Here is a 24,733-nt window from a genome sequence, read left to right as displayed (position 1 = left end):
TATTCACCTCTTCTTGTTTTACTACTGCAGAAAAGGTGGCGTATGGGCCCTGTGCTCCAGTGAGGGGCCTACTGCTCCTGGCCACTACACTAAAATGACAACAGTCTGAAGGGTCTATGCCTCCTATGTATGTTACCTAACATAGATCCATAGACTGTTTCTGCCAGAAGGAGAGGTATGCTGGTAAATGTTTAACAGCTGGTTGGATTATTACCATTTTCTTAATCAACAAAACTATAAATCAAGTCCAAATATGTAATATTTGCCAATTTCTGAGGCATAAATGCTCACAGTGAATATTTAACAATCGATTTTCAGTAGCCCACCAGTTTAGTTGGCTCTAGCACATTGCTGGCTTGAAGAAACTTTAAGAGATCATAGGATCAGAGCTGTAGAGTTGAAAGGAACCTCAGGGACCATGGAATAGAATTCTTCTATATTTTTTTGGTTGAGGAAACTGAAACTCAAAGAAATTATATGATTTTGTTTTTGTTGTTGTTTAGTCATTTTCAGTCACCTCTGACTCTCCATGTTGGGGTTTTCTTGGCAAGGATACTAGAGTGGTTTGCTATGTCCTTCTGCAACTCATTTTATAGATGAGATGTGGCAAACAAGGTTAAGTGACTTGCCCAGGGTCACACAGCTGGTAAGTGCTTGATGCCACATTTGATTCCAGGCCTGGTGCTCTATCCACCATGCCACCCAGCTGCCCATATGCTATGATTTACCCACTCTATAAATTGAAACTAGTCACTGAATCAATCTCCCTAAGCTTGCCATACATATCAACTTTTTTACTGAAGAAGAGAGAAGAAAAGAAAGAAAAGTTCACTTCAGAAATGGACCGTGATACAGTGGAAAGGAAATTAACTCTAGAATCAGAGGGCCTGGAATCAAGTCCTACCTCAGATGCTTACTGCCTATGTGACCTCAGGCAAATGACTTTAGCCATCCTGGGCCTCTATTTCCTCATCTGCAAAATGAGAGGGTTGGTTTAGATGTCCTCTGAACTTTTTTCCAGGTCTTGGCCTGTGATCCTTTAATTATAGGATCATGGTAATATAATCTAATTATAAGGAAAGAGATGAGGGTAGAGATAGAAATGTAATCAAGGCATTTGAGTCAGGTAAATTAAGACCTGGGTTGGAATCCTGTCTCTGACCATTGATAACTCTATGATTCTAGCCAAGTCACTTAAGACCTCTGAAACTCCAGTTCCTCATGCATAAAACAAGAAAAACCAAATATGCCCTACCCACCTTACGGAATCATTGTGAGAATTAAGTGAGATAATGTACGGAAAAGTACTTTGCAAGCCTTTTAAAGCAATATATAAATGCCTGCTGTTATTATTGAAAAGAGGCTGAACACTTTGCCAGAGCACATAGGTTCTAAGAAAGTGTGGGGAACAAACATAATGGGAGAGGACAGGAAAATGAGCAGGGGAAAGGGAGAACTTGCTTAAAGAATTTGGCGAGCTCCACAGGCCTGACAGAGTACATTTTGTGCATTACTTTCACTCAGCTTTTAGAAACAGGATGACTCCAGTGATTTATCAATAAGAAGTTCTACCCTCTCCTGAAAGACCCTACTGCTAGAAGAGACACCTCTAACTTTTATTTTCCTTAGTTGGGAATGTTATTTATGGTTGGCCTAAAGGGCACTGCTGAAAGTCATTCAGAGGGAAAAATAGTGTAATGTCTTCATGAAGCCCTTATATACTTTAAAATTCTAACAACCTAGGCTGTAGGCCTGAGAGAAACAACTTGTAACTGGCATTTAAAAGCAAATTTATTAAAAATTACAGTACAACATTATCTACTAGGTGTTTTCATTTAGGATCCTGTGGCAAAAGGAAAAATAGCTACTATAAAGGAAGAAGTAAACTGTACCCTATGGAAAGCAGAACTGAAGTCTCTATCGATTGTGAAAAGAAAATTGAATTTGCTTTCAAATGCCATGTGACTATGAGCTATTTATGTTTATCATGCTTACCACTAAAGTTAAAGCTTCCAAGTTTAAAAACTGTGCAAAATTCTTAGGAAGACATTACACTGAAAAAATAAATTGTCTTCACACAAGTCCTATCGACCAAAAACTTTCCAAAAATCTTTGTTGGTTTTTTAAATTAAATTTTATTTTTTAATTAATAGAAATCTGTTTTTTCTCCCCTGACCCTCACTCCACTTTAAAAAAAAAAGGGAAAAGAAAACAAATTCCTTGCCAAAAATGTGCATAGTCAAACAAAATTAATTTTTTCATTGGCTATGTTAAAAAAAAGAAGTGTCAGAAGTAAGTGCCCCCTGAACCCATCAGGAATTTTTCAGAATGTCAGGAGATGAGTAGCATGCTTCATCAGAGAGCCTCTAGAATTATAGGTGGTCAAGCATTTTTGTCAATGGTAGTAACTAACTAAATTCTTTCTGAATTTTACAGTATCAGGTCAGAAAGGGCTATATTTCCCTGCCATTTGGAAATTCTCCATTTCCCATAAATCTTTACCCTTTGTGAGGGCAACTGCCAACTAATGTGAAGGCTGCATTGTTCTTCATTTTTGGCACCAGTTCAGCCTACCGAGTAGTCAGTGCCAGTGACTTGCTTTGGGATATCAGGAAGTCATTTAACATTTCCATTTCCCTTATGAACAGAAGAGATAACAACGAAATCCCTTCTAGAGGTATGGGCTGTAATAATGGTCACTGTGGACTTGCTTGAGAAGAAACTAAAGGAGAGGTCTTGAGCAGGGTAGGCTGGGGCTATTCTTTCACATCTCTTTGCCTCTACTCTCTACTCAGCAGTCACCTGAAGACAGAACCCAGAAGTAGGGGGAGACTTGGGAAGAGTCAGGGCTTCCAAGATTAGAGGAGGTGGTTTTTATTGACACTTTGGCACAGTTTCTACCTGCCTGTTAGGGAGACTATAAAGATAAATTTGATAATAAGTGTAAAGTGCCTTGAGCTCTTAGAGTAAAATGTTTTAAAATAAAGCTTATTTTAGTTGCCTAAATGAAAGGGCTATTCCAAAGCATGATTGAAATGTAATATGTGACTCTTGACTGTTTCCCCTATAAAATTTAGCCCTATAAAAGCCATTTGCAAACCTATTCACTGGCAATTTATTCCAGGTAAGTAGTAAAAAAGCTTGGAGCTTGATTTCATTCATTTGACTACCCTATATTTCCCTGCTGGGAGAGCAGGTCAATTTTTTTTAATATAAATTTTGGATTACTTGTGGGGTTTTTTCTCATCTGCAAAGTAACATTAATAAATGACCCATTGATTAGAGGAAAATGAATGGATATTTTCCAACTTCCTCAGTATTATGTGATTCTGCTAAGTTTGGAATACTGAATGTTTTCAAATGTATTTTTATGGATAGATATATAGAAATATATGCACTCACTACATATGTACATAAATATGCAAGTATGTATAAACATATAAAGTGTGTCCCAGAAGTCTTAGTGTAATTTAAAGCTTTAATATCATAAAACTGCACTAAGACTTTTGGAACACCCTGTACCATGTTGAATAGTGGATAAAGATCTGGCTTCTGAATTAGAAAGACCTGGGTTCACGTCCTACTTTTGACTCATACTGGTTATGTGGTCAAGTCATTTAACCTCTAAGGGTCCCAGACAACTTTCTGAGGCTAAATTCTAGAGAAGATGCCAATCTGTGCTTAAGGGGGATATTTCTCACCAGTATATACCTATGTAGGTAAAAACCAGTGTTTTGGTCAGTATGACTAGGTTCACCTATGATGACAAGGTGACATTGGAGAAGAGGCTGGTCATGTAGCATAACGACAATACTAGTGTTTGGTCATATAATGTGTGCCTTGTGTGTGATTTGGTGCACATATTAATGACTGCATTTCTGAGTTATGCTACAACTTCATAATATTGTTTTTTTCTATATATTTATGTATTCATACTAAGATTATACATATAGTATAATTGCATTTATGTTTTAGTTATTCATTGTGGTGAGGCAGCTGTGGGGAAGTGGATAGAGTGCCAAGCCTAGAATCTGGAAGACTTCTCTTCCTGAGTTCAAATACTTCTGAGTTCAAACCTCAGACACTTACTAGCTGTGTGACCCCAGGCAAATCACTTAACCCTGTTTGCCTCAGTTCCCTAATTGGTAAAATGAGCTGGAGAAGGAAATGGCAAACCACTCCAGTATCTTTGCCAAGAAAACCCCAAATGGGGACATGAAGAGTTGGACATGTCTGAAAAATTCATTGTGGTACTTTATGCAAGTTCCCAAATTTTTGGTAGTCTGTTATGTGAATGGCCAAAGGCAGGTTACGTGTTTGTGAATGAAAAGACAATATGCTTACAAAGAACAGAGTTTAAATTATCATTATCATTATTTCAATAACAATCTTCCATGTGTAACCTGGGCTTTTGTGGTAGCAGGGGACAAAGAGGTCTAGGCAATCTGGACATGCCCCAAAGGACCCTCAATGGCATCTCCATGTTAGAAAAACTAGGCATACCCAGAGAAGCCTGAGTTACATTTAAAGTGATGCTGTGACTTGGAAGCAGCTAGGTGGCACAGAAGATCGAATGTTGTGGTTGGATTCGGGACCAGAGCAGCATTGAGAGATGTAACTTACAGGAATAAGCAGAAGCTGTTCCCATAGTCTTCTTCCATACCAGGGTTGGTTAAAGGAACTGGAAATGTCGAAGTATGGAAAAGAGAAGTCTCAGGGACAACATTGGAGCTGCCTTCAAGTATTTGGAGAGTTGTGGTGTGAGAAAGAGATTAGACATTATTTTTTTTTTTAACCTAAGAAAACAGAAACAGGAGTAATACGTGAGTAACATCAAGCTTGATGTATTGAAAACTTTTCTAATAATTAGGACTATTCCTAAGAGTGGAATGGATTGCCTTGGCCTCACTGGTAGTAAGCAGCTGCTGGTTGGTCACTTCCAACCTGAAATCCTGAGATTCTGATACCTGAGGTCCAAGATCTCTCACTACCTTATTGGAGAAATTAGGTCTTAGAGACCACATGTCTGAAAGCTTCTTAGTAGAAGACAATTATTTGACTAGTCAGAACCACGAAGTCTCAGCCCTCAAGAAAGAATGATGCCATTGGATTACAAAACACTGCAGTCCTCCTATGTTTCTCTGAGAAAAAATAAACTTGTCATTTTTGTTATTTTGTTTAGTACAATAATTTCCATCAAATGAATATACTATAATTTTATCAAAATGCTGTGGGGGATTTTTTTTTGATGGTTTCTAAGTTTGTAAAAAAAAAAAAGTCTATTAGAAAAAAAAACTACCTGTAGTTCTTAAAGATAACTATTTCCTATTTTATAGCCACGACTGACTTGTCAGCAGCTTCATTTGAGATGGAAATGTCCCAGACTGGCTTTAGTGCTCATTATTCACAGGTAAATTGATCACTTGGTGATAGAAACTCTCTCCAGTTAGGTGGTGTAGTGAGTAGAGTTCTGATCCTGAAGTCAGGGAGACCTGAGTTCAAATCCAGCCTCAAACACAATTGTGTGACCATGGGCAAGTCACTTAACTTCTATTTGTCTTAGTTTTCTCATCTATAAAATGAGAATAATAATACCATTTATATCCCAGGGTTCTTGTGAGGAACTAATGAGATAGTACTTGTAAAAACACTTTGCACAGTGCCCAGGAAAAAGTAACTACTGTATAAATGTTAGCAATTATTATTATTCCACAAAATTATTCTTTTACTTGATATTCAATGTTGCACAAATCAGAAGTTTCTGATATGGGGATTGTCTGGACTACATTCTAATGTTTTCTGATCCAAATTTGAAAATAGTGTTCCTTAGGCCTCTTATTAGAATTGTATATGAATTTATTACATATTTAACAAGAAATGCAAACTGTACATAATAGAGATTTGTGATTTCAGGTGCAATCCTCTGTAGTTTTAAATATCCCTTTCTGTTCTACTATGCATATGCAAATGCCTATTCCATTTGGGTGTTCATTGAGTTCTGAACTTTTAAAATAGAAATAATAATAATAATAGCTAACATTTATGTGGCACTTTAAAGTTTGCAAAATGCTTTACAAATGTTATCTAGAGATAGAATATTATCTAATTCTATCCTCACAACAACCTTGAAAGGTAGATGCTATTATTATCTTCATTTTATAGATAAAAGAAACTGAGGCAGACCAAAAAAAAAAAAAAAAAGAAAGAAACATGTCATCCTGCACAGCTCACTACAGGATGTCAATAATTATGCATCAGGCATATTTGGCTTCTCATCTTCCAGCCCTGCAGGGCAGAATTGTGAATGTCATTCATTTCAGAGGTGCTATTTACACAGAATTCAATGAGAAAACTCATTTTTAATGTTTTGATTAGTATATACACTATTTCTTTTCTCAGTGGAAGGCAAAGTAACATAGAAACTGACTTTCAAGTATGAGAACCTGAGTTTGAATCCCACCTTTGACAGCTGCTACTTATGTGACCCTGGGCAAGTCATTTAATTTCTCTGGGTCTCAGTTTTCTCATCTATCAAATGAGGGGTTTGGGCTAGAAAGCCACTAAAGGCTCTTGTATCTCTAGAGCTATGATCCTACAATCAGTGTCAACATATTCAATAACAATATTAGAACCTGAGTTCTTAAGGGGACCAGAGACCCCCATCCCCTCCCAAGTACCATATATGGAAAAGAGTAACAAAGGCAAACTATAGTGATCAGAAACAGATGTCTGTTGTATTTCACTATAAATGTCTTATGGGGCCCACAAAGAAGTACTGACCTTTCAGTGTGTATATTAACATATAAGATCCTTAAGAGTGATTGATGATTGTTCCATTCTTTGTATTTGTATCCCCAATACTTAGCACAGTGCCTGGACACATAGTAGGTGATGAAAAGATGCTCATCAATTGATTGGTTGATATTTATCTTTCTATTTAAACATAAGGACTGGGTTATGCTTGGAGCTGTAGGAGCCTATGACTGGAACGGAACAGTAGTCATGCAGAAAGACAGCCAAATTATAACCCCATCAAATGACTCCTTTAATGTTGAGTCTACTAAGAAAAATGAACCACTTGCTTCCTATTTAGGTGAGTATATTTATATTCTTTAATTATTATTAAAGTTCCTTCTTCTGGGGATTTCACTTCACCAGAGTCCTAGACTTCAATGTCATTAAGTTAAGATCTTGCCTTTTATTGTCATCTGATCATGTCATTCGCCTGCTCCATAAGCTGCATTGGCTCCCAATTAACCCTAGGATTAGGTAGACGCTCCTCTGGTTAGTATTTAAAGCCTTTCACCATCTTGCTTCAACCTACCTTTTTAGTCTTATTATACTTTACTGTCCTTCACTTTCTTGATAGTCCAGGCAAACTGGCTTTCTTGCTGTTCCTAGCACCCCACGTCCTATCCCTTGTCTGTCTTTACGCCAGTTTTTCCCTATACCTGGAACATATTCCCTCCTCAGCTCCTCTTTTTGAAATCCCTACCTTCCTTCATAGCTCCACTCAAGCATCACCTCCTACATGAGGCCTTTCTTTATCCTCATTCCACTACCCTTCCCACCAGGCCCCATCTGCTGGTATTGTGCTTCCCCCACCCCTGGAGAAATTACCTTGTATTTATTTTGCATATGCTTTGTATATACTTGTGTATAATATAGTATGATATGTATACTATATCATATATAATATATATAATGTAATATATCTATATACAATGTATATAATTCCATGACAGAATGTAAACTCCTTGAGGTAACTGTTGTTTCATACTGTCTTTGAATTCCCAATGATTAGTAGAGCGCCTGGCACACAGTAAGTGTTTAAGAAATATTTGTTGCCTGGAATAAAATTACCTCAGAGACTTAACTAGGCCCTTTGAGATGGTCACTAAGTGTATCAGAACTCAGCCCATACCTGAAGTATTGTGCTTAGAGTTATAATTGACACATTTTGTGAGAGACCAAACATACCCAATGTGAAGATTGGTCTAAAGAAATGTGTATCTTTGTCAAGAAAACCTCAGAAGAGGTCATGAAGAGTCAGATATGACTTAAAAATGACCAAATAACAAAGGGGTGTTTAGCTTGAGAAGGGGAAGGGTTGATGGTGTGGGTGAAGAGTGGGAAGGAAAGACACTGGTAGAAGCAACTAGAAGCAACAAGTAGAAGCTGTTTATTCTGAATAATGGTAAGCTTGCTAAAAACGCAAACTCTCCAACTCTGGAAGGGCTGCATTTTAAACAGAGTCTACATGGACACCTGTATTTGGTAGGATATTGGACGTGATATAATTTCTAAGATTTCTTCTAAGTCATAGATTCTATTTTATATAAAATGTGGTGAGCTTACAGGCTGACTCATGTGTATGAATTACACTCCTGTCATATAAAAGGAAGGAAACAGGCAGAACAATGATGCTAGCTGGAATATCTAGGTGACAAAATTTTGGATTGAAATATACTCCAATGGAATCAATTTCTTGATCCAAATGAACAGCTATTTGTTGAGCTCTTGTCATGTGCAAGGTATTATGCTAGGTTCCATAAGACATCAAAAGTTGTACAAGCTACTGTCCCTGCCCTTGGTGATCACCCACATTTTAGCTACCAATGGCCATGCAAGTGTTGGAAGCAGGTGCTGTGGAGTGCTTAGAGCTCAGCCAGATGTCACAAATGCCAAGATCATCCACTGCATCCCAAGCCATTGCCAGTCATCCTGACCATTATCTTCCCACTGGAACTTGATGATTCTGGAAGAGAGAGTGAGGCTAGAGACTTTGTACAGCTCTGCCTCACTTAAATCTAATTCATGTGCAAGTCAAGACATCACTTTGTGACGTCATTGGTCCTCTTTGAAAACAAGGACAAATAACAACAGCTACCAACATCACATATTAGCTAATAGCTAAATGACATCTGTTGCTGATGAACCTTTTAAGTAAAAATCTCCTATTCCAATCCCTACTAGTTCCCAGGGTTATCTTCAGCAGAGTCAGAGATCTTGATCATAAGATATTATTGGTGGCACAGAATAAATAACAGCTTCTTCGTTCCTGGCTATACAGGCTAGAATTTATGACTCTTCTCTTTCCAGGAAAGGAAAACTATGAATGTGCTGTCTACAATGTACAGGAACAATGAGGTTTTCGTCTGTTGCAGCAATCATTCAATTAACTCAATCAGAAATGAGACCATGATACCCTTTGCCAAAATAAAGTCTAACTTACATAAGGAAATTTCTTTCCAGGAAGAAATGTGCCCAAAAATACCAGAAAAAGAAAACTACCCAGTGCTTTTAAGGTGGTCTCTCGATCCATAGAGACATTTTACAAAGGTTCATTAGGAAGTTTACAAGCTAAGAAAAATTTGAATTTGTGAGCCTAACACCTGCCTAGGTTACAAACTTATTATATTAAAAAAATCTTTAGCATAGGCTCTAGAAAAATATCTTATGTTAATCCATAATCCCTTGGGAATAGCATACATTCCAATAGCATGTACCTCTATAGCTAGACATGCTGTCATTTTTTTTAAAGAAGATCCTCATTCGGAGCAGCTAGGTGGCACAGTGGATAGAGCACTGGCCCTGAAGTTAGGAGGACCTGAGTTCAAATCTGTTCTCAGACACTTGGCACTTACTAGCTTTGTGACCCTGGGTAAGTCACTTAACCCCAATTGCCTCAGCCAAAAAAATAAAAAAATAAAAAAGATCCTCATTCCTTGTTCCATGCAGACAGATCTACACTACATGAATGGCTGGGTTTTGGTGCTGTTAATAGGAACTAAGCCGTTTTCTTGAGGTTTATTGATTACTAGACTATTTTAGGCAGAATCAAAAGTAAGGACTCATGTAGTAGAACCATAAAATCAAGACCAATCAAAACAACTTTTCCCTTGACCTATCATATCTTGTCACTTTATCAAAGAAGAAAATTAGAACAATATCAGGATTCATTTCTCATCAGGATTGTAGTTACCTTAATTTCCTCCTAATTTCCCACCACTTTTGTACATAAGATTAGCATTTTATTTTGCCTTAGGTAGTGTTCTGGATTTCTTTGTATTTTATACATCTTCCTCATTGGGTCTTTTTAACTCTAAACCTCAACAATGATTTTCAGATCAATAGATCTCTCTTTGATGTAAGCCTATGTCTCTGAGAGTAACAACAAATGATTATTTTTCTCTTTCCAACTACTGCAACCTCCTCAAGTTTAGGAAGTGACAAAGATGCCCTAATATGTAGAGTACATTGTTATGACCTAGATAGTCCCTGGTCCTTACATTAAACTCTCTGAGGTTTTGGGTTTTTTTGTTTGTTTGTTTTGGTTTGGTTTGATTTTAATATGCAGTTACAACCTAATTGTTGGTAATTGCTGCCTCCCTTCCTCCAGCTGCCTAGTCAAAACCTTTTTTACCCTACAAGTGTCAGATCAAATGCTATCTTCTCTGTGGAACCAAAGATATTCCCTAGTATCTCCTTCCTCTATACTGCTATGATACTTTGTACCCCCCTTAATCCATTATTATTAGTATTATTATATTCCTTATCCCACTTTAGCACTGTATAGTCATTACATCAAAATTATTTCAATACATATTTACGTTCCTTCTCCCCACAGCACCTGGCAAACTCAATAAATATTAATTTCACAAAATGAATATTCCACTTTGTTACCTCATAGTGACTTGGAGGTGGCCTGTGTCCTCAAAATCTGTGTGACTAAAGCCCTGACAAATTTTTAATCAAACTGGAAAGGGTTTGAGTAGAGACTTGGTGACACAGAATACATGTTCACTTTCCGAGGATCACCCCAGTTACTAACAGAGAAGCTCATACTAGAAGGTTTGATATTAAATGATGAATAAAAAATGTCAATAAAAGCCCCTAGTTCTATGTGATCCCTGCCCCCCCAGCTTCTCAGCTGTGATGGTGGAAATAACATTTAAAAAAAAAAAGACCAACAAACTAAATATTGCACAAGTTTTAATCTTAGGGCATTGATTTAACTGCTAATATGCTTAATGTGCGATCTTTGCCCAATGATTCAATTCAATTCAATAAACATTTATTAGCTACATACTATGTGCCAGGCAATGTGCGAAGTGCTGAGGATACAAAAGAGGCAAAAGACCCTTCCTGGAGACATAAGCTTCATCTATATTAACATTCTAACTATAAATGAAAAAAAAAACCATAAAAAAATCAACACACTGAAAGAACAGCTCATAAGAGACAGGCCCTCATTGAGACAATAGTATCTTAAGTGCCAATAGACACTACAAGAACAAGGCAGAGAAATTCTATGACAAAAACTTTACAAGGTTTCTCAGACTAAGCCAACATCTATTCTGATGCTTGGTAATTTCAAGGCAAAAGTGATTACTGAGGAGCATATAAAAAACTACTTAGGAAAATATGGTATAGGATCCAAAAAAAAAAAAAAATGAAAGAAACCAACATTTTTTAAACTATTCCCAAGTCTTTTTTCACCTGGAAATTATGAATGCTTTGTTTAAGAAGTGTTGGAAGCAGTAGACAGAGAGAGAGAGAGAGAAAAAATCAGCCAAGAAAGAAAATGAAATTGATTATCTTCTCAGGCAGAAAAAGACTGGTTATAGTTAGAGCAGCTCTATCAGAATAAACTGCAGGCATTCAAATTGTTTATTGTCATCCTTTCTTGGAGAAGTTTAACCAATGCAAAAGAATCACCACAATAGAAAACTCCAAAAGGCCTAAAACCACCTCAGTCAGCAAATATTTTCTTTAACTTTGCCAAGAGAAGAGACTTGTCAGCCAAAGGCAGGGGTGGTTTAGTACATAGGAACACTTTCAAAACATTCCAGAAGAGGAGAATGGAAGACCAGAAGCAGCATTATCTCAAAATAAGACAAAACAAAACAAAAACAGCCAAAAGCAATTGAGAAGAAAACAAATCTTTAGAGAACTTGGTATGAGCTTTAATTAGCAGTAAGACAACCAATAGGTAAGAAATGGAATAGCACAGAAGGCATTTCTCTAATGATCTATTCTACTCAGTGGCTACAGTGAAACCATCATATTTGGAGTTTACCACCACAGTATCACAAGGATTATGTGAAAAAATTGAAATGGCACTTAAGAAAATAAATTTAGGGAGAGCGTCTAGCCTCGATCAAATACATCATAATCATATATTCACCAAGAAATGTTTTTACCAAAAGGAAGAATGCAAGAAGGCATTGAAAACTCCTGCCACAGATGCCTGGTTTTAATATATATATAAAAAAAAAACAAGAATCGGCTTCACACAAATTGAGGTAAATCCTGATGAAAATATGAAGGCAAATTTCCATGGATGGTTTTCTACAGTAGACTATATCTTTATCATTGCACAGTTAACTGAGAGCTGAGGTAGGGGAGGGGAAAGGTGTAAGATCTGATGGTGTCTATTGTTTCTTGATTAAAAAACAAACAATTTTTGACCCAGTAGGACAAAATATAGCTTTAAAGATCCTCCTCCAACAAGATATCTTCAACAAGCATGTTAAAATCTTACATGCTTCTATGAGAGATATGACTAAAAGGTAAATTTATGAAAGAGAGCAGGATTTGGAGTGAATACTTAGGGATCACATCTGAGCTCTATTGCTTGCTGGCTATTATTTAACTTCTCTAGGTCTCATTTTCTTCATATATAATGAAGCAGTTAGATGATTAGCTGTTCAAGGTGTGGTGGAGGAGCCAGAGAACATTCTAAATCCTATTTTGGAGACCAAAAGCAGTGTTTTTGATGATCCCAAATAACTTGATGCTGCAAAAACACTTAGCTATCACACTAACTCCTCTCAATAACACTTTGTGGTTCTAAATTATGGACCATCCAAATATCGGAAGAATTAAAATTCCAAGTATCCCAAAGGGAAATGAGAAGATGCATGGGTGGCAGGGAGGGTTATATATTAGGCTATATCATAGTACATTATGTATTCTCTACAAGTAATGTAAGAATGGGGGCAGCTAGGCAGTACAGTGGGTAGAATGCTGGGCCTGGAGTCAGGAAGACATCTTCCTTAGTTCAAATGCAGCCTCAGACAATTGCTAGCTGTGTGACCCTGGGAAATTCACTTAATCCTGTTTGCCTCAGTTCCTCATCTGTAAAATGAGCTGGAGAAGAAAATGGCAAATCACTCCAGTATCTTTGCCAAGAAAACCCCAAATGGAGTCAAGGAGACACAATTGAAACAACTGAACAACAGCAACAATGTAAGAATAGATCATAAGACCATGGATGCCTATAAAAGAAGGTAATTTAGTCATGTAGCAAAAAAGAGACAACAGATACAGAGCCCAAATGCTACAGTGAAACTTCCAGGACATTACAGGAAGCAGTGGAAAGCTTCTAGTAGCCTCCAGATCTCTAGACTGAAGTGGGTCTTCTTTGGGAGTTTTACAGCAAAGCCATATACAAGAATTATAGAGAATGAGGTGTAGGAAGGTTGGGACCTTCACCATTGAAGCTGAAAGTATGTCTAAATATCTAATTAGTAGTTCTCAAAAGGTGTGTCCTTTAACACAAGGGTTTCATGAGTTGACCTTAAACTTTTAATTGCATGAGCATGTGTGAGTTTCCTAATTCCTCAAGGCAAAAGACAATACTGTGATGACTGGCAAAAGAGAGTCTGGAAGCTTTAGGTCAAAGTAACAATAAAAAGATGAATGAAAGAAATGTGGTTTTTAATCTCCGTGTTAAAATTTTGTAATACTCTTCATAATTAGACATTGTAAGAAGCTCTACATTTGAAAAGAAAAAAGTTTTATAGTGTTATTTTTTAAAGCAGAATCCAAATTGAGACTAGAGAAAAAAAGAAAAAAAAATGGAAAACAGGGACCAAATATTTTTAAAGGAAACCAAACCTGAGTAGTTGCTTACCCTTTAATTAGAAATCTCAACCATTTGCAGAGTAGTATTTATAAGAATGAAAGATATTTTAATACTAAAGACCTTGGTGTCTTTTCTTATTTGACTGTGAATTTAATACAATGAATATTGTGTGAATTAACTTACGGTAAAATATTTGAATCGACAAATTAGCATATATGGTCTAATCTTTCTCAGGAAATGCTATTCTCGTGAATTTGTTTTCATTCACGTACCTTAACATTTATAGTTAAAACAAGTTAAAGGACATTGGAGCCAATTAAACAGAGGGCAATATCAAGTTTTATGTAAGTTAATAGTCACTGTTCTCCACATGAGGGTTTATGCCAAAACAAAGTCTAACATGTACAAATACAATCTGTCCAAAAATGATATATAAATGGGTCCAACTATGTAAAATTCAAGTCATTTAACATTTATTCAGCATCTGCTTTTTGAGGACCCTGAGTTACAGTAAGGTCTGAGGGGAAAAATAAGGATGTATAATAGTCTCCGGATTTAAGGAACTTAGAATCAAGAAGAGTAAAAGCTGATTTGAATTCATTTCATATAGAACTTTAGATTAACAAAACATATAAGATCTGAGAACATTGCATCAAGACACACGACAATTCTGAAACCCTCATGTCTGCACATATTCTCTTTCTAGGTTATATGGTCAACTCTGCTACTATTCCTGGAGACGTGATCTACATTGCTGGGCAGCCCCGCTATAATCACACAGGTCAAGTCATTACCTATACGATGGAAGGCCAAGAAATCAAGATTCTCCAAACCCTCAGTGGAGAACAAGTAAATTTGTGAATTACTATTAATAAAAATCTAAGTGTACCCAGTTAACTTTGAAAATCATTCCCCCTCATTTTTTTAATAAGCTTAGGTCTGTCAGTTGCTTAACAATTTTTTTAATTTCTTTTTTCACTAAAATAAGTCTTCCTTCATTGGGGGCCTCTTTGTAATTGGGAGGTGACCCTGGATTTTTGAAGTCTAGGCAGTAGAGCACAAACTCTGGCAGGTTCTTCCAAACCAGAAAAAAGTTTAGTATAGGCTGACAGTGGATTGTTTTAGCTAGGTGGCACAGTGAATGGAGTAGCCTGGAGTCAGAAAGACCTGAGTTCAAATCCAGCCTCAGACACTTATTAGCTGTATGACCCTCAGCAAATCATTTAACGTCTGTCTGCCTTAATTTGCTCATCTGTAAAATAAGAATAACAATAGCACCTACCTCCCAGGATTCCTGTGAAGATCAAATGAGATAATAATTAAGCATTCACCCCAATGCCTCACACACAATAAGTACTATATAACTTAATTATTAATTATCATTACTGTTTGTTGTTCAAAGAAGAACCTACTTGTGTTCAGAGAAACTTATCAGGAGAATGTTAGCTGCCTGGAAATAAATTATTTTAACAATAGTAACTCAGGAAAACAACTATTTCCTAAAAAAAAGTATTCCATGTCAGAAGTGGCATTCAAACTGATGAAATCATGAATGGAGTCTTGAAATACTATGCCCCTACTTATTATTTGTGAAGTGCTATTCTAGGTACTATAGCATAAGATCCAATATTCCAAGGAGCTTCAAATCAAGTTCAAGAGATGAGACTTCAGAAGATAACTTTCAGTACAAGGCAAGCAGAAAATGGTTCCAGACCAAAAAAAAGTGCTTTAAATGGTAAATTCTTAAAGATCTCAGAGAAGAAATAAGTCCTTGCTTGCTAGACTTAATCAGTCATGGAAGGATGAAAGCTGAGCCTTAAAGTGTGGGTGTCACTTAAAAGAAAAAGGAAGGATATTCCAGAAAACAAGAAGGGAAAAAATAAAAGTGCAAGATGGGATTAGGAGAGAGTGAAATAGAGCCACTACAGCAGGAAAAAACAAGGAGTTCATGTAGGAGAGTAGTGGGAGATAAATCTGGAAAGGGAGATGGGGCTAGATGGTACAGGATTTTGAGAGAAGCTGGTAAAAGTTAAGAAACTATGCTACTGGGACCAGTACACATTTGTGTTATTTAACATCAACTCAGCACTATCTCAAGGCAATGCTTTTATACCTTCTTAATTATCACTATTCCACTAAACCTTGAGGAAAGATGTAAAAAGATGTGGCTCCCTGTGAAGGAATCAACCTTCTCATATGAGTGAGGGTTGGGAGAGTAGTCCCAGAGCACATGCTACAAAAATATGTATTTGGACTTTTACTGAACACAAGGCATTTTTTTGTCTCTATCATTTCTTAGGAATACATACTATCCTAAATATGGAGGGTAGATGAACCTTAATCTAACACCATTCCTCCTACCACCAAAAACAAAAACAAAACAAAACAAAAACACAACTCTTTTTTCTCCTTGGTCAAGATCATTCTATACAGCTGCTGGGACAGATCTTATTAAATTTTGCTCTACCTTGGAGCAACACAAAATCATTTGGTAGTAAGAGACTTCCAGATCAGTCTGATTCCCTATTGAGTTTTAATTTCACTTTACTACTTCTAAGTATGTGAAAATTCCTTGTTTTGTTTTGTTGATGAAAATGTTCAACACAACAATACCAAGGATAAAGCCTTGGGACATTTGCATTAGGGACCTAACTCCTGGTGAACAGCAACCCATTCTTGAGGTTTGATCTTTGAACCACTGCTTCATCCAGATAAATGAACAAAAAATGTGAGCCTCATGTCTCCACCTTGACTACAAGAATTAATGAGAGATTATAAAAACATTCCCCTTGCCTCACAGTCTCATAATCCTTTCCAAAAAGGAAATCAAGCAAATTGGACATGACTTATACTGGCCCATTACCATTCCTTTTAATTTAATGCTATTTTTTCTTATAAACTTAACAAGCTAAAGAGAAAATATTGCAAGCAACAGGGAAAAAAAATCAAATATTGCAGAAAAACAATCAGGATTTCACAAAACCTAGCAACTTCTACACTAAAAAACCATGGGTCTCGGAACGTTATATTTCAAAGAGCAAAGGAACTAGGGTTGCATTCAATTATAACTTATTAGGTGCATAATTCTGAATGAAAAAAAATAGACTTTTGATAAACTAAAAGACTTGCAGGTATTTGTAACAAAAAGACCAGAACTTGATGGAAAATTTGATATAAAATATCCAGAAGAAATATGAGGAAATCTTTAAAGACTATTTGTAAGGCACTGAAAAAAAAAACTTAGCAAACACCAACATTTCAATATACAACAAAGAACAAGAAAGAGAATTATATAAGAAACTGTGAATTATGCCATCCATTTTAAAGAAGTAAATATATATTTACGTATTACAATAAATTAAACACAGTAGATGTATCCTTTCTACACATTTTTTCTTCTGTCCATTTTTAAAAACTGCTTCAATTGTCTTTTTTGTTTCTATATCTATTACTGTTCATTAATCTGCCCCATATCCAAAAAAGAAGTGTTCTGAAATGGTTTCCATTACTCTTTGATAATTAATGGTTTCTATTACTCCTCCCATGGATGAGTACTTGGGGTTATGAGGTATAGGGAAAAAGAAAGAACTTTGTAACAGTATATATGTAACAGTATGTAACAGTTAACAAACTTTGTAACAAGTATGACTAGCCCAGCAAGACAAATCAGTACACTGGTCATGTTTGAGAATGCTTGTCTCCTTCTGCCTCTCTAATTAATTACCTTCCTGTCAAGATGACAAAGAAGGAAAATCATAATTATTTCTAAGTATTCAGAAAGCATGCCCCCCCCCCCATTTTTGGCCACTGCAACTCATGGAGACCATATACTAAGATAGGAAGTGATTATAAACTGCCCTGAAATCACAAATCATTGAGACAGTGAAATATGGATGAAATGAAGTTAAAATGAAGGAGGAAAGTACCAACAATGTAAACTTGAGGGATATGTGTTGGAGAAGGAAGAAGTAGGGCAATTATAATCACTTTTCTTTGATGCAGTAAAAGAAACACTATATTTACAATCAATGATCTGGGTCTGAATTTTCCATGTTCTAATAGTGTGACCTTGGGCCAATCATTCCTCCAATCTTGGAAAGAACTTGGACTAGATAATATCTAAGGTTACTTTCAGCTGTAAATTAATAGGATGCCTCCCTCCTTTTTTAAACCCACTGCTTTATTCCCTCTTTGGGGCTAGTAGATAAGGGAAAGAGGTTTGGAGGAAGGATAAAATCTGTTCCTTTTCCTTTTGGTTATCCATTATTAAGCCCTAAAATCTCCACATCTATGCTGTCAGAGTTCTCTAAGCCCACATATATCCATTCTTTTGTGGCTGTGAGGCCCAGAGATCACTTCTGTTCCCAACTCCAATGTCAAGATTCTTCCTCCTCCTTGTGATGACATATAAGAGCATCCATTGAGGGAATTGGATACTATTTGTGTTGTCCATTAGGGCAGTTTAAAGCTATTAAGGCTTCAAAATGCCCTGAGTCTTTGGAGATATCTTGTATTTAGTTTACTTTAACCTCCAATTCAAAATAATCAACCTTGGGAGGGGCTAACGGAAACATTTCCAGAGTAAACTCTTCTTCTTCTTTCTCCTCCTTCTTCTCCTTCTCCTTCTCCCCCTTTTCCTTCTCCTCCTCCTCCTCCTCCTCCTTCTTCTTCTTCTTCTTTTTCTTCTTCTTCTCCTCCTCCTCCTCCTCTTCCTCCTTCATTGTCTTTGTCTTCATCTTCATCTTCTTTTCATATTAGAAGGAACATTGGACTAGGAATCACAAGTCCTGAACTTCAGTCTTAGTTATGTCATTTACTACCTAGGTGATTTTGAGAAAGGTACTTAACCCCTCTTAGACTCAGTTCTATCATGTATGAAGTGAACATGATAACACCAGTCATAACACACATTCCTACCTTGAGTTGCTGTGATTATCAAACAGGATCAGAAATGTGAAAGCAGTTTTAAAATGGTAAAGTATGATGTAAGTAAGGAGCCATAAATGCTAATTATAATAATAATTTTCCACATCTTATTATAGGTATAAGAAAAGTAATTTGATGTTAAGCTTCCTGGGAAATTTTGATAATCACTGGGACTTCCCTTTATGTTTTCTAGATTGGTTCCTACTTTGGCAGTGTTATAACAACGATTGATGTTGATAAAGACTCCTTCACTGACATCCTTCTGGTTGGTGCTCCTATGTATATGGGAACAGAGAAAGAGGAACAAGGAAAAGTGTATGTGTACACTTTAAATCAGGTAATGACGACACTAATATCTGAGTAATAATCGAGGTTATCTCCTCTTTTCATGCAATGTTAACAAATGAATTTCTCCACTCTACATTATTCATAGAAGAAAGAAGCTGAGGAAAGAAATTTCCAGGGCCCATCAATATTTATTAAAAGAAGAATTTGAACTCTTAGTATGGAGGTACAAACATCAAAATATCTTATGTTTGGTAATTAGTCATTTCTAAAATGAACAGAGTATGTAGGAGGTACAGCATGTCATACATGGCTAGAAGACCAGCTTTGGAGTAAGGACAATTTGGTTTCAAGACCTACCTCTCACACATACCAGCTAGATAGCCATGGGCAAGTCCCTTAAGCTCTTAAGTGTCCCAAAGAACTTCCCTAACTCTTTAAGTTATAGGTGAGTTGCAGAGCCATAGAGGCAGAGAGAGTTTTCACATTGGAATTTCCTCACTAGCCAAGTGCCACCCCTGTCCCTCCAAGAGAGAGACATAGACAGACAGGGAGAAAAGAGAGAGAGACAGAGACCAGAAGAGAGATTGAGAGAGACAACAAGAGAGACAGAGAGAGACAGGTGGATATACAGACAGAGACAGAGAGTGACAGTGATTTTCCCAAGGTCACTTAGCTAGTGTAGCAGAAACAATATTATAACCCAGTTCAATAGACTCCCCATCCAGAAAACTTTGTGGAGCATCATCATAAGATGTGTATTCTGCTCAGAGCTCTAACTTTCATTTGTTGAGTAAATTTTGCTTCGGTTTCTCTACCTGTTGAAAGTTTAAATATTATTTTGAATTATTATTTAAATAGTATTAATTTTGTATATAAGATTATAGTATCACAGATTTAAAGCTGCAAGGGACCTTAGAGAACATCTATATTATAATAATATAATTAAATATTACTAATAGCATGTAATGTTAATAATATTTAATGATGATGAAACTGAGCCTCAGAGAGGTAGTGATTGACTCAAGGTCACACAGTACCCTTCCCCCTTATTTCTACTTATACTAATATTAGTAGAATTGTTGCTAAATATTATATAAAATATAATTTTTAGAATAGATCTGTCATTCCATTGTTGTAGGGAACTTCCAGGGAGGAAACTCCTTCTACCAATGTGTGATCTGCAATTTATGGTCTTAGAGAGTGCCTGGGGGCACTGAGCTGTTAAGTGATTTGCCCAGAATCACACAGCCACTTCATGTCAGAGTCAGCTGTGTGAGAGGTACAGCGTGGCACCATGGATAGAGAATCAGCTTTGCTGGGTCTTGAATCCAGGCCTTTCTAATTCAGAGAGCTATTCTCTACTCACCACAGAACACTGACTGTCCACCCATGCATATAAATGTTATTATTCTATAATTGCATTCTAATTAATGTTATTAAATTTTAGTGTTCCTAAAGGTCTCAGTATCTCCTGATTAAGTGTACAATGCAACTGTTATTTTATATGACTAAATGACCTCCTGTTTCTTTTTCCTATCACCTTCCTTTTTTCCTCTCTTTTATGCTACTTTTAATTTCTTTCCATATATATATATTTTCTTCTACCTCCTACTTCCTATTGATTACTAATTCCCTTCACTCCAGACTCAACATTTGCAATAAAAGTTGTTCTTTGAACAGAGTAATTTTTATCTTGGTTCTACACAAGAGAATCTGTGATCATATTTTTTGAGGACTTTTCTAAGGAGTGTGGGATTCAGTAGAAAAAAGATAGCAGGATGAGCGAAGATGCCTTTAAAACATCAATTTGTTGATTTTATCAAGATGTTATGAGATGTCCACTGACTCAGTCCTACTGATGAAAAGCTAGTGATACATTTTCAGCTGAACTTCTTTCCACAGCCCTGTGATCCACTGTGTGAAATCCTTAACTTGCTCACACAGACTCATTTCACAAACTTTTGCAGTTATTGTGGTCATTACTAGCACAGATTTTGATACGTACTTTAAAAAAGTCTACTTATATACAGTAATGATAGATATCCATAAATATCCTTTTTCCTCTTTCTCGCAGACAAGGTTTGAATACCACTTGAGCCTGGAACCCATTAAGCAAACTTGTTGTTCGTCCCTCAAGCACGATTCTTGCAAGAAGAAAAACAAAAACGAGCCGTGTGGGGCTCGTTTTGGAACAGCTATTGCTTCTGTTAAGGACCTCAACCTTGACGGATTTAATGATGTAGTGATTGGCGCTCCCTTAGAAGATGATCATGGAGGGGCCGTATACATTTACCATGGAAGTGGCAGGACCATAAAAAAAGAATATGCACAAGTAAGAAGTGAAACCTTGGGATGAGACCTGGCTGTTAAGCTTCCTATTTGCACATGTTGAGTTGCTTGCACTGATTTCTTGATTGTGATTCTTTGGTGGAAAAACCAGATTCATGATCTTGCCAATTTGGGTGCTGATGTTGTTGTTTTTTACCAAAAGAAACCACACTGTGATTTTTTCTTTTATCTAAGTCTCATTCCAGTTTGGTTTACTCATGTCTCCATGACCTAGCCTTTTCTAAATAATAACCATAAGAACAAAATAAATGTTCAAATGATGCCATTTAACATCTGTAATGCATTTGGTCTCTCAATTAGGGTTCTGCTTTCTGGAAAAAAACAACAGTAATTAACTGACTTAATAAAGGAAACTAAATTATTATTTAATATGTAATAACCATGCCATTTTAGTAAAATTATGCCAAATTTATAATTATGTATCCTAGAGTCATAATCTTCTTATTAACGTCTATTTGCAAAACCTCATGATTTACCTTTAAGGAATCCTTGTTAAAAAAAAAAAAAAAACAAACGAAAAACAAACGAAAAAACAGAACCTGGCCTTCAGGGGGGATTGATATTAAAAATGTTTTTAAAGTAAAATTTTATAGACAATTAACAACTCATAATCCATAAAACATAAAGTGCCTTCTCTGCCTGAAAAAAAAAAAACCACCACCACAATGGTCTTTTACAGCAGTGTTTACTACACAATAAACACTGGAGACTTTTAAAAGAACATTATAATTTAATGTTTGCTAAGTGCCAGGGCTGTCTGGGTATTGAACAACTACACAGAACATAAATACAATGCAGTTCACTAAACTTACATAACATGAATACAAGACTGACATTGGCTATTCATTTCTCTTTTTTTAAAAATTAACTTTTCTGTAATTTTAATGTCATTGAATTTGCAGAGTGCATTATATTGAGATGTTCATTTTAATTAGGCACTGGACGGTTTCACTTTTTCTAAAGTCCCAATAATATTCTTTGAAATATGACTTTATACATACACAAGTAGAGAATTTGAATAGCAACCTATTCATTTCATTCAGTAAATTAGTGGTCTCTTTTAAGTTCCTAATGGCATTATTTACAAAATAGTGTTTAAGTGGAAACAGACAGAATGTCATAGAATAATGTAATTAAGGAATTTTAGCACATTCAATAAGAATTTCTTTTATATGTTCTGCTACTTTATTACTTCAAAATTAATCCAATAAATCTAAAAGAGATGCATTTGAGAAGCCAACACATATTGTTCTACAATAGAAAGGAATCTCCAAATATCAACAGTGTTGGCAGGGATGGGGCATTGTTCAATTATTTCACTTCTGTCCAAATCTTTGTGACCCCATTTGGAGTCTTAGCAAAGACACTGGAGTGGTCTGCCATTTCCTTCTCCAGCTCATTTTTACAGATGAGGAAACTGAGGCAGACAGAGTTAAGTGACTTGCCCAGGGTCATACAGCTAGTAAGTGTCTGAGGCCAGATTTAAACTCAGGTTGTCCTGACTCCAGGCCCAGTGCTGTACCTATTATGCCACCTAGCTGCTTCACATGAGGCAAATAAGTTGTTAATTTTGCAACGCAGAGTTTACAACTTAAACTCAAATTTCATTTGAGTCAGAGTAATGATCAACATTATTTCCACCTACCATGAATGTTTGTGTTACATTCTGGGTAGATGTTGTTAATGAACCATATTTAGATTAGTTTGGCATGCAGTGTCCAATTCTGTGCTCAATTTTTTAAAAAAAGATATTGACAAACCAGAGACTGTTCAGAGGAAGTTAATCAGGATTGTGTGGATACTCAACATCAAGATGAATAATGAAAAATGTAGAAATTTATTAGTAGGTATTGTAGGAATAGAAGAGATGCCCTATACCATATAATACTCACTGAAGGAAGTGATAAAGTTTAGTCTATAGAAGAGAGGACTTAGGGAGACAGGATAGCTGTCTTCATGTATTTGAAGTCTGTCATGTGGAAGAGATATTAAACCACTGGGGCTCTTCTCCAGAGGATAGAAACAGAATTATGCTCTATGTAAGGACAATTCTGCTAACAATTAGAACTTGCAAAAAAAAAGAGAATAGATTGACCCAGGAGTTACAGGGTTCCCCCTCATTCGATTTCTTTACGGGAAGACTGGCTCACTTGTTAGAGACATTATGGCAGGGATTGGTAGTCAGGTATGGCTTTGATTGCCAACCACTACAGCTTTTCTGATCTCTGAAATCTCTATCAATTTTTTGATTCCATGATTCTGATACTGTCAAATAATTGGATATGGGATAAAAAGATCTAGATTAAAATCCTAGTTTTACTGCTCATCGCCTACAGAATCTTAGGCAAGTCACTGCCCCTTTCTGGGGTTCATAGACTGTTCATAGCATCATAGAACTAGAGCTTTATGGGACCTCAGAGTTTACCTACTCTAACCCCTTTATTTTTTAGATAAGAAATCTGAGGACCAGAGAAGTTAAGTGACTTTCCCAAGGACACATAGGTAGGAAATAGCAGAATGGGTCCTCTGACTCCAAAACTAGTAGTTTCCTCATCTGCAAAATGAGGGAATAGGACCACATGATCACCACTGTCCCCCCTAGCACTTACTAGCTGTGTGACCCTAGGCAAATAACTTAACTTCCGTTTGTCTCAGTTTTCTCATCTGTAAAATGGGGGAACTGATGATGTGTACACTTTAAATCAGGTAATGACGACACTAATATCTGAGTAATAATCGAGGTTATCTCCTATTTTCATGGCTGTTATGAGGATAAAATGAGATAATAATTGTAAAGCACTTAGCACAATGCCTGGCACCTAGTAAGTGCTATATCATCATTATCAAAATCATCATTATTAGCTACATAGATTTGAGAGGACCTAAAACAAACTGTATCTATTTTGTTTCTGTTCAAATGTCAATAACCACCTCTTCAACATCCATGAGGCAAAAAAAATCATTAATTTTGCTGACAAAAAAAAGCACAATTCAAAAAACCACAAATTCTAAGTCAAAGGAAAATAACCTCTCTGTTTCTGATTTGCTTTTTTTGTCTCTTTACTTGCTTGACTTGCCTCATTCACCCTGTGTAGCTGAGGATTCCATAAGTTTAGAGAAGGCTCCTAACCTTTTGGTCCCATTCTCTTATATTTGTCATCAAACAATACGATAGAAAGCCAATGTACCAAATGCCCTGCAGCTCATAATTGTTAGCTTGGTGTCCCAGTGTCTAGCAAGCATTTGTGACTGCTGAAGGCAGTGGCCACATCTCAATACTGATTTGTTGTGCTTGTA

General features: G+C 36.4%; 1 protein-coding gene across 1 annotated transcript in view; it reads left to right on the top strand.

Annotated features, from left to right (window-relative positions):
• The window catches only part of ITGA1 (integrin subunit alpha 1), a 189,609-nt gene that overhangs the window by 111,003 nt on the left and 53,873 nt on the right, over nucleotides 1-24,733 (top strand). Inside the window, exons 10-14 of the mRNA XM_027863352.1 lie at nucleotides 5,337-5,410; nucleotides 6,949-7,093; nucleotides 14,580-14,722; nucleotides 18,993-19,136; nucleotides 21,162-21,419. Coding sequence (XP_027719153.1) covers nucleotides 5,337-5,410; nucleotides 6,949-7,093; nucleotides 14,580-14,722; nucleotides 18,993-19,136; nucleotides 21,162-21,419 — 764 coding nt within the window. The remainder of the gene's footprint in view (nucleotides 1-5,336; nucleotides 5,411-6,948; nucleotides 7,094-14,579; nucleotides 14,723-18,992; nucleotides 19,137-21,161; nucleotides 21,420-24,733) is intronic.

Source organism: Vombatus ursinus, unplaced genomic scaffold (assembly GCF_900497805.2).
Source record: "Vombatus ursinus unplaced genomic scaffold, bare-nosed wombat genome assembly UNPS02014772.1, whole genome shotgun sequence".
NCBI lineage: Eukaryota > Metazoa > Chordata > Mammalia > Diprotodontia > Vombatidae > Vombatus > Vombatus ursinus.
This window is presented reverse-complemented; position numbering and strand designations above follow the sequence as displayed.